We start from the raw sequence: 15,823 nt of genomic DNA on the forward strand, positions 1-15,823 counted from the left end.
GGTCTAATTTCACAACAAAAACACTTAACTGAGAAGTTATTTTGTGGGATTTCTACATTCTTTTCCTGAATTTTACTATCAATGGAGTCTCTTTAGACTTTAGAATATACTTTAGACTTTAGAACTCCAGACGGTAGGGGACCAGAGTATCAAGTTCCTATAGTGGGGTAAGTCAGGTCCTATAAATCAGAGAAGCTGGCCAGAAGAGTCGATTCCCTGTGTAAAGACAGCCGTGCTCCCCCAAACCAGCTGACTTCTCCACTGAAATATGGGCCAGTTGTCAGACCTTATAATTTTTCAAGGCAAGCCTTTTTTTTTTTTTTGGTATGAAATCTATATTTTTAAACAGTGACAACTAGTTACACACACACACATTCACACTCCCCTTACCATGCAGACCAACCAAAACATATCAAATGGCCCAATCTTAGCTTGTGACCTTTGCCATACACAATGTCTGCACTCCGATTACACGGGGCAGTACTTGGGATAAACAAACTTTTAAAAAAATAGAATTCTATTTTGCAAAAGATAGTCCATCCAGAATAGCTCTGTTTTCAGCACCCGTTTCCTTCCCCACCACCCCCCTCCCCAGCCCCCAACCCATTTTCCTAGGACTGGTACTCTCATGGCTGAGATGGTTCCAACGTATGCCCGCTAGATTCCTAAGCCCCTCAAAGCCCAGAGGGAGAAACAGGTTGGGGTACTTTGTCCAGTTAAAACATTCCCTGAAGACACGCGCGCGTGAGCTCCGCCCTCTCGTTCCTGTTGATAGTCTAGGGATTCCAGCGTGAGGCATTCAACAAGGATACTGCATTCTCAGTTCAGGATCTTAAATGAGTGCTTTTCTACTAGAGAAACTTGAAAATTCCAATGAACCAAAAGTGTTTTGCTTATTCTCACAGCTTCAGAGAGGATCGGAGGTAAACTTGGAAATCGTGACATCTCCCCACCTCGTGCCACCGGTAAAGAAAACTCAAATTTAGAAAGGTCAGATGATGTGCCCAAAGTTATACAGTGAGCTGGCTGGCAAACTGGGCCAGAACCCAGAACCTAGGTTATGACTCGAGACCAGTTCTTGCTAGAAGCTAGAAGAGGGAAATCTATTGAAGAAAGGTTCGTCAGTGGGTCCCGTGCACCTCCTCTTGCTTTATAAATCTGCATTTGGCCTTTTAGAACCATTGCCCATCTCATCCTGCTTTCTTCACTTTCCACGGGACTTTACCAACCCTACTTATGATCTACCAAAGGAGAGTGGTGAATGGCAAAGAGTGTTTTTTTTCCCCAGCCGCCAACCCTTTGGAGTGGTAGCTACTGATCAATGCTGTGGTAGTTTACACCCTGGGTTTTTAATAAGGGACAATTTGATGAGATTCCACCCCCCCCCAAACCACCTTGTTGTAGTTCAAGAATTACTCTCCAGAATGAAATCCCCGATGTCTGATGAGGCCTGAGTTACTCTTAAATGTCTTTTCACATTCGTTACATTCATATTCTCTCCTTCCAGTGTGGATTTTTAGGTGTTCTACAAGGATTGAGCTCCGGCTGAAGGTTGCTCCACAGTAGTTACATTCATAGGGCTTCTCTCCGGTATGAATTCGATGATGCTCATTAAGAGATGAACTCTGACTGAAAGATTTCCCACATTCTTTACATTTATACGGTTTTACGCCAGTATGAATTCTCTGATGACGACTGAGGAGTGAATGGGTAGGGAAGGCTTTCTCACACTGGTTACACTTGTAGGGTTTTTCTCCTGAATGAAGTCTCTGATGATAAATGACAGACGTAAAATGGCTGAACGTCATCCCGCAGTCATTACACAAATAGGGTTTTTCTCCAGTGTGGATCCTCTGATGTCGAGTAAGGCAAGAATTCTGTCTAAAGGCTTTTCCACATTCACCGCATTTATAGGGCTTCTCTCCAGTATGAATCCTCTGATGTTTGGAAAGGGACGAGCTGTGACTGAAGGATTTTCCACAGTTGTTACACGTGTAGGGTTTTTCTCCAGTGTGAATTCGCTGATGTTGAATAAGAGAGGAACTGTCACTGAAGGGTCTCCCGCATTCTTTACATTTATAGGGTTTTTCTCCAGTATGAACTCTCTGATGTTTGATGAGGTGGGCACTCAGGGTGAAAGCTTTTCCACAATCATCACATTTGTAGGGTTTCTCTCCACTATGAGTTCTGTGATGTGGCGTGAGAGATGAACTGTCACTGAAAGCTTTTCCACATTCATTGCACATGTAGGGTTTCTCCCCTGTGTGAATTCTCCTATGTTTGGTCAGTGAGGCACTATAGCCAAAGGCTTTTCCACATTTGCTACATTTATGGGTCTTCTCTCCCATCTCAGCTCCCTCATCTTTATCTGAGGTTGCATCTTGATTTAAATTTTTCCAACATTTTTCACACATAGAGGAGTTTTTTCTCTTAAGGGATGAGCTCCGCGTAAAGGCTATCCCACAATTAGTGCACTTCTGGGTCTTACCCCCCAAATGCATTTTCTGATGTTTCTGATGTTCAGTTAGGGAGGAAGAGTGACCTAAGACTTTCCTGCCTTCATTACATTTCCGTGGCTTCTCTCCAGTGTGTTCTTTGCGGTTCAGAATAAGGTCTGAATGAAAACTGAAGGGTTTCTTGCATTCATTATACCTCCGAGATTTCTTCCTTAAGTAGACTCTCAGATGTTTAATTATTTCCGAGGTTTGCTTGAAATTACTTCCAAAGGGGCTCTTTTCTGGGTCAAATTCCTCACCCCTACTGCTTCTCCCATGAGTTTTCTTTTGTGTGCCTGCGACTTGCGAATATTCCTTACTGCTACGTTTCCGGGACTCTCCCATCAAGCCATAATTAGCACCCATTAGGCATCTTTCTATTATTTTATCTAAAGTTGATTCTTCCAGAAGAACATCTTGATTTCGAGAGGATTCCTTCAATTCACCTCTAGGTTCACCCTCTAAAAGAAATAACAAATACAATGTGTCCCGTTTGCAGTACAAGAAGCTGTCCTATTTGGGACTGAGGCAGGAAGAGAGGTAGAAATGACTGTAAACAATATGAATATATCTTGGACGATTTTCAGAATCTTAGGAAACAGAGAAGGAAAAAATAATATAGAGAAACTAGGTAAACATAGGGGTTAAGAAAAATATTGGGGAAAATGAAAAGTTTGTGCTTTATAGTTAGAATAAAGATGCACGTTCTCACCCTCATTTCAATTTCCGTAATAGGTTCAAACTCATTCTCTCTAGCTCCAATCTATTTTCTTTCCAAATCATAACGACAGTGCAAACGTTTACTGAATGCTTAGTAAACGTCAGGCCCCATATCAAGCACTCTACTTGTATTTCCCTTAATCTTCATAACAACCCAAAATAAAGTAGATGCTGATATTATCCGTTTTGTGGATGTGACAACTACGCACACAAAGTGTAAGTCGCTTGCCCAAAGTCACATGTGTTGTAAGCAACAGATTTCTCATCTATTCTGACACCAAAGCCCATACTTTTGATCCCTATACCAACTGCTTTTCAAAGCAGCCAAATAGCACTGTTTATAGAAAATGTTAATCACATCACAGACATGCAGCATCGCCTACGCTAGACTTTCAAAGGCTACCACAGTCAACCTTATGGATACACTCTAATCAGGGATCCATTCATTGTCCCCACCACACTACCGTGTTTTCAATCCTATTCTTCCGGTCTTCGTCCTACCTCAAATGCAATCCCATCACACCTTCCCGAACACAAACACTTAGGGCCTTGGGTTCAAGTCCCACAGTCCCCACAGCTTTCTCCAAAACCATACTCTATTTACACTCCCCTCAGAACTTTGAGCCACATCATTCATCTTGGCTCTTAATCATGAAATCACACCATCACTTTCATAAAACTATTTTTTAAAGAGTTCATTATAAAACACAAAATTCTATTCCCAGAAGTTAACCATTATTAGAAATTCTGTGCATTTTTTTAAAGATTTATTTATTTTAGAGAGAGAGACAGCACAGGGGAGGGGTAGAGGAAGAGGGTGAAAAAAACTCCAGCAGACTCCATGCTGAGTGTGGAGCCCAACACGGGGCTCGATCTCACGACCCTGAGATCATGACCTGAGTCAAAACCAAGAGTTGGAGGCTTAACCAACTAAGCCACTCGGGTGCCTCAGTACTGTTCCTTTAAATGTATAGTTCATTGTTGTCTGATGACTTGGAACATTTTTTTCAAGTTTGCAGCAATTTATTTATTTATTTATTTTTAAAGATTTTATTTATTTGACAGAGAGAGACACAGAGAGAGAGGGAACACAAGCAGGGGGAGTGGGAGAGAGAGAAGCAGGCTTCCCACTGAGCAGGGAGCCCAACGTGGGGCTCAATCCCAGGACCCTGGGATCATGACCCGAGCCGAAGGCAGTCGCTTAACCGACTGAGCCACCCAGGCGCCCCAAGTTTGCAGCAATTTAAAGTTTAGTTTTGTCAGTTACTTTTAATTTTGTCAGCTATCTGCTCAAGTTCTTCACCCATTTTTCTAACAGACTCAGCATTCCTTATTGATTTGCTTAAGTATTTTGTATGTTATAGTTACCGACTCTGCTTTGTCTACGTTTTTCTCCAGTCTGTTATAAATTAACTTTTTAAACAAGTTGTACATCTACATAATGCTTCTGGGGGAGAGGGGAGCATATTTATACCATTTGTATTAAACATAATATCCCTTATTTAGGTACCTATACTGAAAACAGCCAAATGGTTGACTTTGGTTAAGATGGAATAGAGCTAAGTGAAATTACTGGTTTTCCTCTTTAAAAAACCAACCAAGGTATTGATATATAAGCAATAACTTATTTTTTAACTGTATATTTATTGTGAAATTTTAAGATAAGAGGATGAAGAAAAAACGTACTCCCTCAAAGATAACCAGGATTAACATGAATGTTCTCCAGACATTAAAAAAATCTATCTATATCTATATACTCAGATATAGGGGCGCCTGGGTGGCTCAGTCATTAAGCGTCTGCCTTCGGCTCAGGCCATGATCCCAGGGTCGTGAGATCGAGTCCCGCATCGGGCTCCCCGCTCTGCAGGAAGCCTGCTTCTCCCTCTCCCACTCCCCCTGCTTGTGTTCCCTCTCTCACTGTGTCTCTGTCAAATAAAAAAAAAAAAAAAAGATTTTATATACTTAGATATATACACACATATGTACATTTTTTTCCTTTTAACAAAAATGAGATTATACTCTCCATGCTGTCTGCTAGATGGAATTCCTACTTATTCTTCAAGATTCAACTTAAATGTTAAGTAAGCCATAGCTCCTGCGCTTCCCATGGCTCCTTGTACAGGTGTTAGTATAGCATATATCCCATTACCAACACTGTGTGCTTTGATAGCCATATCATGGCGTCCCCAGAAATGCATTGCTCAGATCGCCAACTCTGTGGTGCCTACTTAGCCCCCGTGGCTGCTCTCTGACTCCACCAAGGCATGCGTGCCAAGGCCACTTCCCACAGCTGCTCCCAGTCAATGGCAAGTACCGCAGGGACACTTGGGCAGGCCCAGAGACACAGGACTCCTGATAGGCAACTCTGGCTGGGGAACTCTTCTTTGGCCTTGCCAAAACTTTCTTAAACAGCACATCAGGCGCCTGGGTGGCTCAGTCGGTTAAGCGTCTGCCTTTGGCTCAGGTCATGATCTCAGGGTCCTGAGATCGAGCCCCGCGTCAGGCTCCCTGCTCAGTGGGGAGTCTGCTTCTCCCTCTCCCCCTCCCCCTCACTCATGCTCTCTCTCGTTTACTCTCTCGCTCTCAAATAAATCTTTAAAAAACAAAACACCACACATCAGTCCAAGACACTTCCTACCCAGCCTTCCTTCCTCCCTTCTGTCATTCACAGGTATTACACCCACCCACTCTCACAGGTCTCCCATTTTCCTTCACTTTCCTCACTCCCCAGTGAGTCCCTGGCATAGCTAATCACGTCTTGGCATCTACTTCTCAGAGGACCTAAATGAATGGTCTCTCCAATAAACTGAGTATTCCAGGAAGGCAAAGGGTCTATTCTAATCACCTTTCTATTTTAGCATCTCTCCCACCCAACATTTCAAAAGCTCTTCACAATGACTTGGTTAAATAACTGTTTTTAATTTCTTTGCTTTTCACCAACTTACCTGGTCTGGAGCCTTTTGAGATTTCTTTTTCCAGCAGCCATGGCAGTTCAACCCACTTAAATTGGGAAATCAAATCTAATTTGGAAACTGGAAAGCCTGCTCATAGAGAAAAGAGTAAAAAATGACTGTTTTTGCAGAGGGCAAACATGTTCCAACATTCACGCACAGCCTCTGGTTCTCTAGGGAAGAGAAGATGCTGTCAAATACAGACCTCAAGCCTGGAAAATGAGGAGGAACTGGGGAAGGTTAGGTCCTCGATGACAGCACAGTGATACTCAACATTTCTAGTTCAATGAAGCAGAAACTTTTTTTTTTTTTGGAGAAAACATTGCAGAAAAGTACATTTTCAGAACCCATTTTTAGGATTAGTTGGATCACCCCTGCATGCCCAGCCAATACAGTTAATAGCACTTATCTTTCAATAATGGTAGATGAAAAGATGTACAGCTCATACGTTACATCATAAAGAGATATCTTTACCCAGAAACTCTAGGTTCCTAAAGTTCTCCAGTAGCACTTCCTTATAGAGCTCCTTCTGAAAAGGCTCCAGCCTCCTCCACTCTCCTCTGGAAAAGCTGACCACCACATCCTTGAATGTCACGGATTCCTAACAAACACACAAAATACAGTCTTTTTGCGTTGGATTAACATTCACGGGTTCTATCTAGGGATTAGGAAGTGGACACATTTTGGGCAGCCATTATCAGTCTACTACAGTGGTATAATTACTACTGTGAATAAGAATTCTCTTTTTCAGGGCGCCTGGGTGGCTTAGTAGTTAAGCGTCTGCCTTCAGCTCAGGTCATGATCCCAGGGTCCTGGGATGGAGCGCTGGACCTGGGTTCCCAGCTCAGTGAGGAGCCTTCTTCCTCCCTTCTGCTGTCCCCCCCCCCATGCATGCGTGTGCGCACGTGCGCTCTCTCTCAAATAAATAAAATCTTAAAAAATTTTTTAAAGTGACTTGTAACTGATTATAAATTATTCTAATTAATTTGTAACTAGCCACTTTTCTCAATTATGAGTTTTAGTACTTGTTGATTCTCAAGTGGTTTTCCAAATAGACCACGTTATCGGCAAATAACACACATTTGTCTCTTTCATACCAATACTTACCTCATTCCCTTATCTTACACTGGCTAGAATATTCAAAAACTACTCATCAACAGCACCATGATTAGACATTCTTTTTACAGGCATTGTGAGAGCTGCTTTTTATTTTCCAATACTGTTCAGCTGGAGATTTTTTCTTATTGTATTAAGGAAATACAATTCTATTCCTACTTGACTAATTTTATCAAGAATAATTGTAGAGGGGCACCTGGGTGGCTCAGTCAGTTAAGCATCTGCCTTCAGCTCAGGTCATGGTCCCAGGGTCCTGGGATCAAGCCCCGCATCGGGCTCCCTGCTCCGCGGGAAGCCTGCTTCTCCCTCTCCCACTCCCCCTAATTGTAGAATTTTAGTAAACTTTTTTTTGTTGTTTTTCTCAGAGTCAGACTTGTGACAAATTTGGGTAACTGAAATAAAATAGCATCTGAAGAATGAGTTCGAAGAATGTGAAGAATGTGAAGGAAACGGTCTTCATTATTCTGTTATCTTTATGCCACTCCATAGGAGCTCAGTAAGTATTCACTTAAGAATGAAAACCAGTGAAAGGAAGCTTACCCGGGACTCAGTACTTGGAAGGACAGAAACCACTTTATTTTCTTCAGGGTTCTCCTCTTGGGAAATAACAGACTCTTGAGAGACTGGATCTAGAAAGGGGCAAAAGAACACTCTAGTCTTTCAAATGCATTCCTCAGACTAGAAAATCTTATACATGTTTCTCTGGAGAAAAAGGTCAAAAGAAACTAAGTTTTTCCCACTCTTTTTAAAACAGAGATAAAAGCCACATATACTTTCTTTTTAAACTCGAAGCTTTCCCCCCTACTCCATAAAATAGCCTTTCAATTCCTAAGCTCACAATAATTGATTTCATTCAATCCACACACCTACCGTTTTAATGTGTTTTATTTGCATAGTAATTTTAAAAATATTCATAGGCTGTATTAAGGTAAAACAGCATATTTGTTCTATGTATTAATTTGTTTTCTTCACAGTCCTAGCACAATGCCTTGCAGAGAATCACTTTTTGAATGAAAGCACCCAGCTGGTCTCAGGAACACACTCCTCTTCTGGGGTCACCAGCAGATGCCTAAAGCCAGAAATCAGGAACCTGAACATATCAACTAAATATATTACATACCATCAGATGTCAACAGCTCTTCTTCTGATAAGGGTTAAGTATTTTTTAAATCATGCTTTATTTTCTTATGAAAATAAATTTTAGGCAGCTTATTGATTAGACAATCAACAGGAATTAGAAGGGACTCTTTTAAGGAAACTGTTCTTACAGAATGCTACAGTGATCAATTCACGAGATTCTTTATTGCGAGGGGCTTCCGCACAGAGGCCCTAATTTTGGAGAAGCACCATGTTGCCCTGACAGCCAAGTCAGACAGGAAACCACGATGTTGAACATACCAATTAGCTGTGTGACCACAATTTAACTCTGCAGAGGTAAATGCCATTTCCCTATCTGGGAACTCTTGGTAGAATACAAACTGTCCCACCTATGTATTGAGAGCTTTACAGTAGCTCATCTGCTACACACATTTGGGACATCTGTAGCACATTAGATTTTATAAAAGTTGGACTGCATGCCCTCAAAGGGCTATCCATGCTATAAGTCTTTTGAACAATATTTTACGATGGTATGTTATAATTCAGTTTATATTTTATACATTTGTGTGTGTATAATAATGTAATCATAAAACTGCCAGTCAGCTGTCCTCCCCAACGTGGTGGACCCGCATCATCCAATAGCGTAGTTGCTCACCACATACAGCTATGTGAATTTAAGATTCAGTTCCTTATTTGCCCTCGTCACATTTCAGATGCTTAATATGAAGTGCCAAACAGCACAGAACGCATTTCCATCATCACAGATAGAAACATTTTTCCTCACACGCTGGAGGCAGAAGTTGAGGCCTGCCCTGGATGATATGCTTGTGACCCCAAACGTGTGCAGGTAATTTCCTTCTCTTCTGTGTTCTAAGATTCCCTTTTACTCAAGGCTGAAAGGAAAGAAATTAGTATTATACCTTATCAGGTTTAACCCTCATAAAAGACTAAGCAGATGGGAATCCCTTTCCACAGATTAGAAAAAAAAAAGATTCCAAGTGGTTACATAGCTTGCCCAAGATTACACAGTAAAAGGTAGGGCTGATCCCAAGCCAGTCCCAACCCCAAACTTACTCCTTTTTAGCAATCAATGGCTTTCTTTGGAGTTTACTTTCACACCTTGAGGAGACTGCTCCCTCCTCCTCCCGCCATCTATAAACCTCACCTTGCTTTTCTTCAAGCATTTGGGTCAAATCCTCTATGAGGGTCACCACTTCCTCACTGCTCTCAGGATGTTGTGACTTTACCCAAAATCTGATCTCCCCAGGCAAAATGGTCAGGAATTGCTCAAACACCAAAAGCTCTAAAATCTGTTCTTTCGTGTGGATGTCTGGTCTCAGCCACTGAATGCAGAGATCCCAGAGCTGATTTAGGGCTTTTCTGGGTCCAGCCACTTCTGAGTAACAAAACCATCTGAATCTCTGTCTGAAAGTCTCTGGGTCAGTACTGTCTCCTCTCGGGATAGCTTCTTGATCCCCAGGAGTATCCATTCTTAGGACCTTGCTTGGTTCACTTGAGATCAGAGTCTGAGGGTCTGGGGAGATGGCTGTCATCTTATTCAAGGATACTACAGCTTGCAATGGATCAGCAGCAGGAATCCAATTCCCTTTAGACTCCAGTTGAATTATCAGTACAGTCCACCAGCAGCCACTATGGGCAGCGAAATATCAAGGGATCCAAACATTCAGCTTATGATCTTGCAGAAACTGTCAAGAGATAGAAAATATTGAGTAAAACCAATTATTACTCCTAAAAACATTGTTCTTGGTTTGGTTCAGATATATGTGTAGACATACACAGAGGCCTAGAACAGCCCTGCCCAGCGGCTACACTAAAGGTCTAGGTGAGAAGTGGAGGAGATTTTAACGGTAATTAAAGATACCCTCCAAGAAAACAGTTTCTTCCGACTAAATACTACTCATAAGCAAAACACGTGAGAAGAGGCTCACGGCTACAAGAGAATCTAGTCACAAATTTATTCATCAGCTCCCGAACTGCTGCAGTGACAGGCCACCCATTTCCCTCCAGGTGCTCAACTCACAAGCCTGATTTCTTATTTGCCTCTCAAATTCCTCACATAATCAATAACCAAGTTCTGGCACTTTTATTTCCTAAGAACCTCTCCATTCTATCCTACTTAAACTACCCATGTACAGGTTTCTTCAATCCAGTCTCACACTGCAGCCTCAGGATTCCTTCTAATATGCAAACCCGGGTCCTATCACCCCCCCCATCTGTCCCAAGGTAAAATTCAAATGCAGAGGCCATGCATGATGATCTAGAGACCCTGCCCTGAAGACCTCACCTCTTGAGCTCTAGCTGCCCCTGATGGATGCTGCAGCCAGAAAGAAGAAATGTCCCCATTCCCACGCACCCTCCATCCCCTTCCATCCTTTGCATTGAGCAGTTCCCTCTCCTTGGAAGCTGCCTTCTTTCCCTTTCCTACCAAACTTTTACTCATCCCCTAAAACTTGACTCCTTTCAACTGTCACCTCTTGTACAAAGCTTTCTCTGATCCCCAAGTGCTCTTTTGCACAAAGCCTATCCTGTGTTACATGTGTTCTTTAATTCTGCAAATACTGACCATCAGGACACTACGGAGACACGAGTGGACAGATCGGGCAGGGTCCCCACCATGAGACAACACCCAGGAAATGACAATACAGCCTGAGTGAGATGCGCTACAATGCGGCAGGTGAAAGCACACTCTACACTCTCCTCCTGTTGCAACTATTACACCAGTAATTACCCACCTCCGAGCACAGAGCCCGGCACACATGTATGCATGACGTCACTTATTCCTTCGCCAAATATTAGGCGCCTACCTAGTACCTGCGCCGCGCTGAGCACCTGGGGCTATGCGGTGACTAAGACACTTGTCTCGGTCTCCAGGAGGCCTACAACAGAGGCTCCGCGAAAACGTGACGCAGGCAGAAAGCAGTTCTCAAAAGGAGGGGGGCGCTGAAGACATCTTGGTTATCGCGACTGGAGAGGAGGAGCGCTACCGAGACATACCTGGGGGGGTACAGCGAGGGATGCTGCTAAACATCCTGCAGTCACCAAAAAGCTCCCTTCCCCCACGCACACACATCAAGGAATTTTCCCGCCCAAACTGTCCGCATACCCAAGTTGCAGGACCGTAGGTGCGGGGAAGGGATGGAGGAAAGCTCCGTCGTTCAGGACAGTGCCCAACCTCCCCCCGAAGCTGCGGCATCGGGAGTGCACGGTGAGGTCGCTCGGCTCCCCGCCTACCCCCCATCCACCCCGCCCCGGGTGCATCCTTGGAGCCGTTGAGCTGGCCGCGGCCCCCAAATCAGGGGCCCGGGATAACCGCTACCTGCATCAGCACCCGCAGTCAGGACCAACGCCACCGCAATGAGCTTCTAGAAACTGGTCCTGCAGGAGCTGCGCGCGCAAGCCGGCGAGGGGCCACTGCGCCTGCGTAAAGGCGCAGAACTACGATTCCCGGGATGCGTTCGTCCCGCTTTGCAAAAGTCCTGTGTTTTCCATAGGCTCCCACCTGGCCTGTTGCGCATGGTCATTGGGAAACGGCTGGTGGGCTCGGCTACAGAATTATTGCTGCGCCAGAGGCCTAAAGGCCTACAACCATCTCAGGTTTTCAGATTTATGATGCTTGGTCTCCTTGGTAACCTCAAACCATCCCTCCTCCTTCCTTTGCCTATCCTTCGCTGTAATCCAGGCTGGGAAAACCCATTGCAGAAGCATGTTAGTGATACATTCAATGCAAGCCATAATTAATGCCACAAGTTGCATTTGAACAAGTACTAATTTTATGACTTTCACACCTGCCACCATGCTCCAAAACGCCATCATGCCTCCCCTGGATTATTGCAATAGCCTATTGAATGCACTTTTCTAATCTTTTCTATTCTTTACACTGCAGCCGGAGAGATGGTTAAAAACGTAAAACAGATTATGTCCCTCCTCTGCTTAAAACCCTGCAAAAGCTTCCCATTCCACTCAGAGTAAAACCCCAAATTTTAACAGTGGCTTACAAAGCTTGATAGAATCTGATCACCCATAACCTCCTTGACCTCTTCCTAGAATTCCCTGCTCCAGTCACAACGGTCTCCTTGCTCTCCCTCCCCTTCCAACCTGTCTGGCATTTCTGGCTGCATGCCCCTCCAGTAGGTAGACCTATGGCTCACTCTTCCACGCTTTAATAGCTTCTCAATGAAGCTCTTCCACCACACTGCTTCAGTTGGAACCCCACCCCTCCCCACTCCTGTTTCCCCTTTTAACATACAATTTTCTTATTTATTTGTTTACTACATATTGTCTGTCTTGTTTTCTTTTGGTTTTTGTCTGTCTTCTTCACTAGAATACCAATTCCACAAGAGTAAGGATTTTTGTCTGGTTTGTTCCATGAGACACAATCTCCAGGCCTTGGAACAGTACCTGGTACATAGTAGGGCACAGTAGATTTGTTGAATTTATGAATGGGCGCTTGCCTGGATTCCTGGGGGGCATAGCATATAGGGCTGAGGGACTCCAGAAGGATTGTTTGGAGGGTTCGAATAACGAGATGACTTTTGGATGGGTGGAGTTGGGAGAGAAAAACATTCTAGACTGAAAGACCAGGGTGAGTCAAGGCCCTGAGACTTTAAAAAGTTGGAGCAAACTCAAATAAATGAACCGCTGAGCTCATCTCACAGGCAAAAAGGCAAGCTGAAGAAACTCCCACAGTCAAGAAGAAGCCCAGTCCCAGGTCAGAGTACATAGTCTTCTCTACCCACCGCTTCTTGTCAGGTTGAAAATGGGACATCAAGGAGAAGCTGGAGAAAGCAGAGGGACATGAAATAAACTTGGCTCTTAAGTTTAACTGAGCACGTCAGAGAAACTTTACTTAGTGGTTCTCAAACTGTATGTACCTTAGAATCACATGGTATTCTTCATTTGAATACAAATTTTGGGACCTTCCCCTCTACAATCCATTGTGGGTGATCCTTGGACTACACCTTGAGAAACACTAAACTAGTTGAAATATCATATAAGTAAGTGACATGTGCTACATATGATTAAGTTTCCAGGAAAAAAATGACTCCGTCTTGGAACTGTGACCAAACTAATTTTTGGTTAAATGCAAACATCATGGTAAAGAGTGGTGGGTTGTGCATCAGTAAAGAAAGAGGAAAACCACAAATCAGTTTCACAGTAAGCAATCTGGTGGGATTTCTAGTCAGGATAAGCAAGCTAAGGAATACTTAATCAAATAAGTGGTCTGTTTGTTTGTTTGCTTTTTAGGTGTTTTGGCTTCAGGAGAGAAAAAGATTGGAGAGAGAAGGCTGGAGGCAAAAAGACTAGTTTTTTTAGGAGGTTATGTAATAATCCAAGTGGGATGATGAAGGTGGTCTAAATGGTGATGAACTAAAAAAGACCCAGGACATGATAGTAGTAGGATTTGGTGATTTATTGCAAATACTGATGGGTGAGAACAAATAAAACATCAAAATCATGCACTATATGGCAGATTATATTTTGTAAAGATGGCTACACTGACCTATTTCCCACCTAGATATATGGTATTACAATGTGGTGTTGATGTCCTTCCATTGAAAGGAAATATCTGTTTCTTTCCCTTCAGTCTGGAGTGCTGAAATAGCTGACAAAAGAGTTGCCTTCCCATTGTCTGTTCCTTCACATTTATTCATTTTTATTAAACATTTGAGGACACAAATGAATTGAATATGGTATGAGAGTTTAATGCAATTGGACACTAATAGTCAAGACAAAAAATGAATCACAATGGATTACTTAGTGCTTATTGTCCCATAAAAGACAGCATAGAAGTTTCCGTGAGATTCAAACATTTTCCTGGTACCAAATTCTAGGAAAAGATAGTCCATGGGCACAGGAAATTGGAAAACATCACAATGTCTTCGAACGGATTTTATTTTTTAGAAATGAAAAAATGCTACTAATGAAGTAAAATAGCTCAGTGAGCCTGAATGAAATCTTTGTCAGAGAGAGAGAGCACAAGCAGGGGGAGCGGGAGGCAGTGGGAGAAGCAGACCCCCCGCGGGGCAGGGAGCCCGATGCGGGGCTCGATCCCAGGACCCTGGGGTCATGACCTGAGCCGAAGGCAGACGCTTAACCGACTGAGCCACCCAGGCGCCCCTTACCTGAATAAAATCTTAAGGTAAAGCCCTACCTCTGGAGGCTAGTGGCGCCAACCGAGCTAAAGGAAACAAGGCATTAGGGAAGTGAGAAGAAATTGAGCAGTACCTTCAAAATGATGAGGAGTGGTTATTTGCAACCTGGAATTCTATCCCAATCATCCTGGGTATTTCAGTTGGAGATTGGAGACATTTTTAGACGTACAGGTTCCCAACATTCGTCTCCTAGTCTCCCGTCCTCAGGAAGCTCCTAGATGAGAGATCAGCAAACTATGGTCTTCAGTCCAAATCAGCCCACTGTTTTTGTAAATAAAGTTTTAGTGGAACATGACCATGCTCCTTTGCTTCTGTAGTGTTCATGACTGCTCTCATGTTATAATGGCAGATTTGAACAGCTGTGAAACTCTGTGGCCCACAAAGCCTAAACTATATACTAGCTAGCGCTTTACAGGAAAGGTTTGCTGATAAGGTGCATAAAGGAGTAGGAAGGGGAAATGATGAGGGAATCAGGCAAACTTTAGAAAGGTAGAAAAGGGGTGCCTGTGTGGCTGTCGATAAAGTATCTGATTTCCATTCTGGTCATGATCTCGTTTCAGGGGGATGTCCTGGGATGGAGCCCAAGCTCAGGCTCTCCGCACATGGCAGAGAGTCTGCCTGTCCCTCTGCCCCTCCCCCAGCTTGTGCTCATGCCCGCACACTCTCCCTCTCAAATAAATAAATAAAATCTTTTTAAAAATAAGGTAGAAGGAAAATGAGTTAAGGGTGACAAGAGAGGATAGAGTTGCAAGAAATGTTTGATGTTTGAGAGATGTCAGGGAGCCTAAGATGTCTTTTTTTTTCTTAAGATTTTATTTATTTGACACAGAGAGAGCAAGCACAAGCAGGGGGAACAGCAGGCAGAGGGAGAGGGAGAAGCAGACTCCCCGCTGAGCAGGGAGCCCGACGCGGGACTCGATCCCAGGACCCTGTGATCATGACCTGAGCTGAAGGCAGACGTTTAGCCGGCTGAGCCACCCAGGCGCCCCGAGCCTAAGCTGTCTTGAAAAACCACTGAATATAATATAATATAGGGGGTATGCAAAATGGGTGAAGGCGGTCAAAAGGTACAAACTTCCAGTTACACTATAATAAAGTCCTGGGGATATAATGTACGGCATGGTGACTACAGTTAACAAAACCTTATGGTTTGAAAGTTGCTAAGAGAATAGATCTTAAAAATTCTCATCACAAGAAAACTTTTAAACTATGTGTGGTGATGGATGTTAACTACGCTTATTGTGGTGATCATTTAGTAATATATACATAT

The 15,823-nt window shown here is 43.4% G+C and overlaps 1 protein-coding gene and 1 long non-coding RNA gene across 4 annotated transcripts; one reads left to right on the top strand and one right to left on the bottom strand.

Moving 5' to 3' along the window:
• Positions 1-1,329: 1,329 nt before the first annotated feature.
• Positions 1,330-11,786, bottom strand: ZNF483 (zinc finger protein 483). 2 transcript variants are annotated; one of them, XM_073876558.1, is made up of 6 exons: positions 11,718-11,786; positions 9,546-10,086; positions 7,823-7,911; positions 6,641-6,767; positions 6,161-6,256; positions 1,330-2,956 (listed from the first exon to the last, which is right to left on the bottom strand). In XM_073876558.1, the coding sequence occupies exons 2-6, from the start codon at positions 9,931-9,933 to the stop codon at positions 1,413-1,415; spliced, it is 2,244 nt and encodes a 747-aa protein (XP_073732659.1). In that variant the 5' UTR covers positions 9,934-10,086; positions 11,718-11,786; the 3' UTR covers positions 1,330-1,412. The 2 variants fall into 2 exon arrangements, with proteins under 2 accessions (XP_073732659.1, XP_073732660.1); XM_073876559.1 differs by lacking the exon at positions 11,718-11,786 and adding an exon at positions 11,505-11,705.
• On the top strand, positions 7,670-13,707 carry LOC141369931 (uncharacterized). 2 transcript variants are annotated; one of them, XR_012373516.1, is made up of 4 exons: positions 7,670-7,778; positions 8,257-8,435; positions 9,094-9,227; positions 13,646-13,707. It is a non-coding gene; the product is annotated as an uncharacterized lncRNA (long non-coding RNA). The 2 variants fall into 2 exon arrangements; XR_012373515.1 differs by having other exon boundaries at positions 8,257-9,227.
• The last annotated feature ends 2,116 nt before the right edge of the window (positions 13,708-15,823 follow it).

Source organism: Callorhinus ursinus, unplaced genomic scaffold, assembly GCF_003265705.2.
Source record: "Callorhinus ursinus isolate GAN/ISIS: 27379988/994484 unplaced genomic scaffold, GSC_fseal_2.0 scaffold24, whole genome shotgun sequence".
NCBI lineage: Eukaryota > Metazoa > Chordata > Mammalia > Carnivora > Otariidae > Callorhinus > Callorhinus ursinus.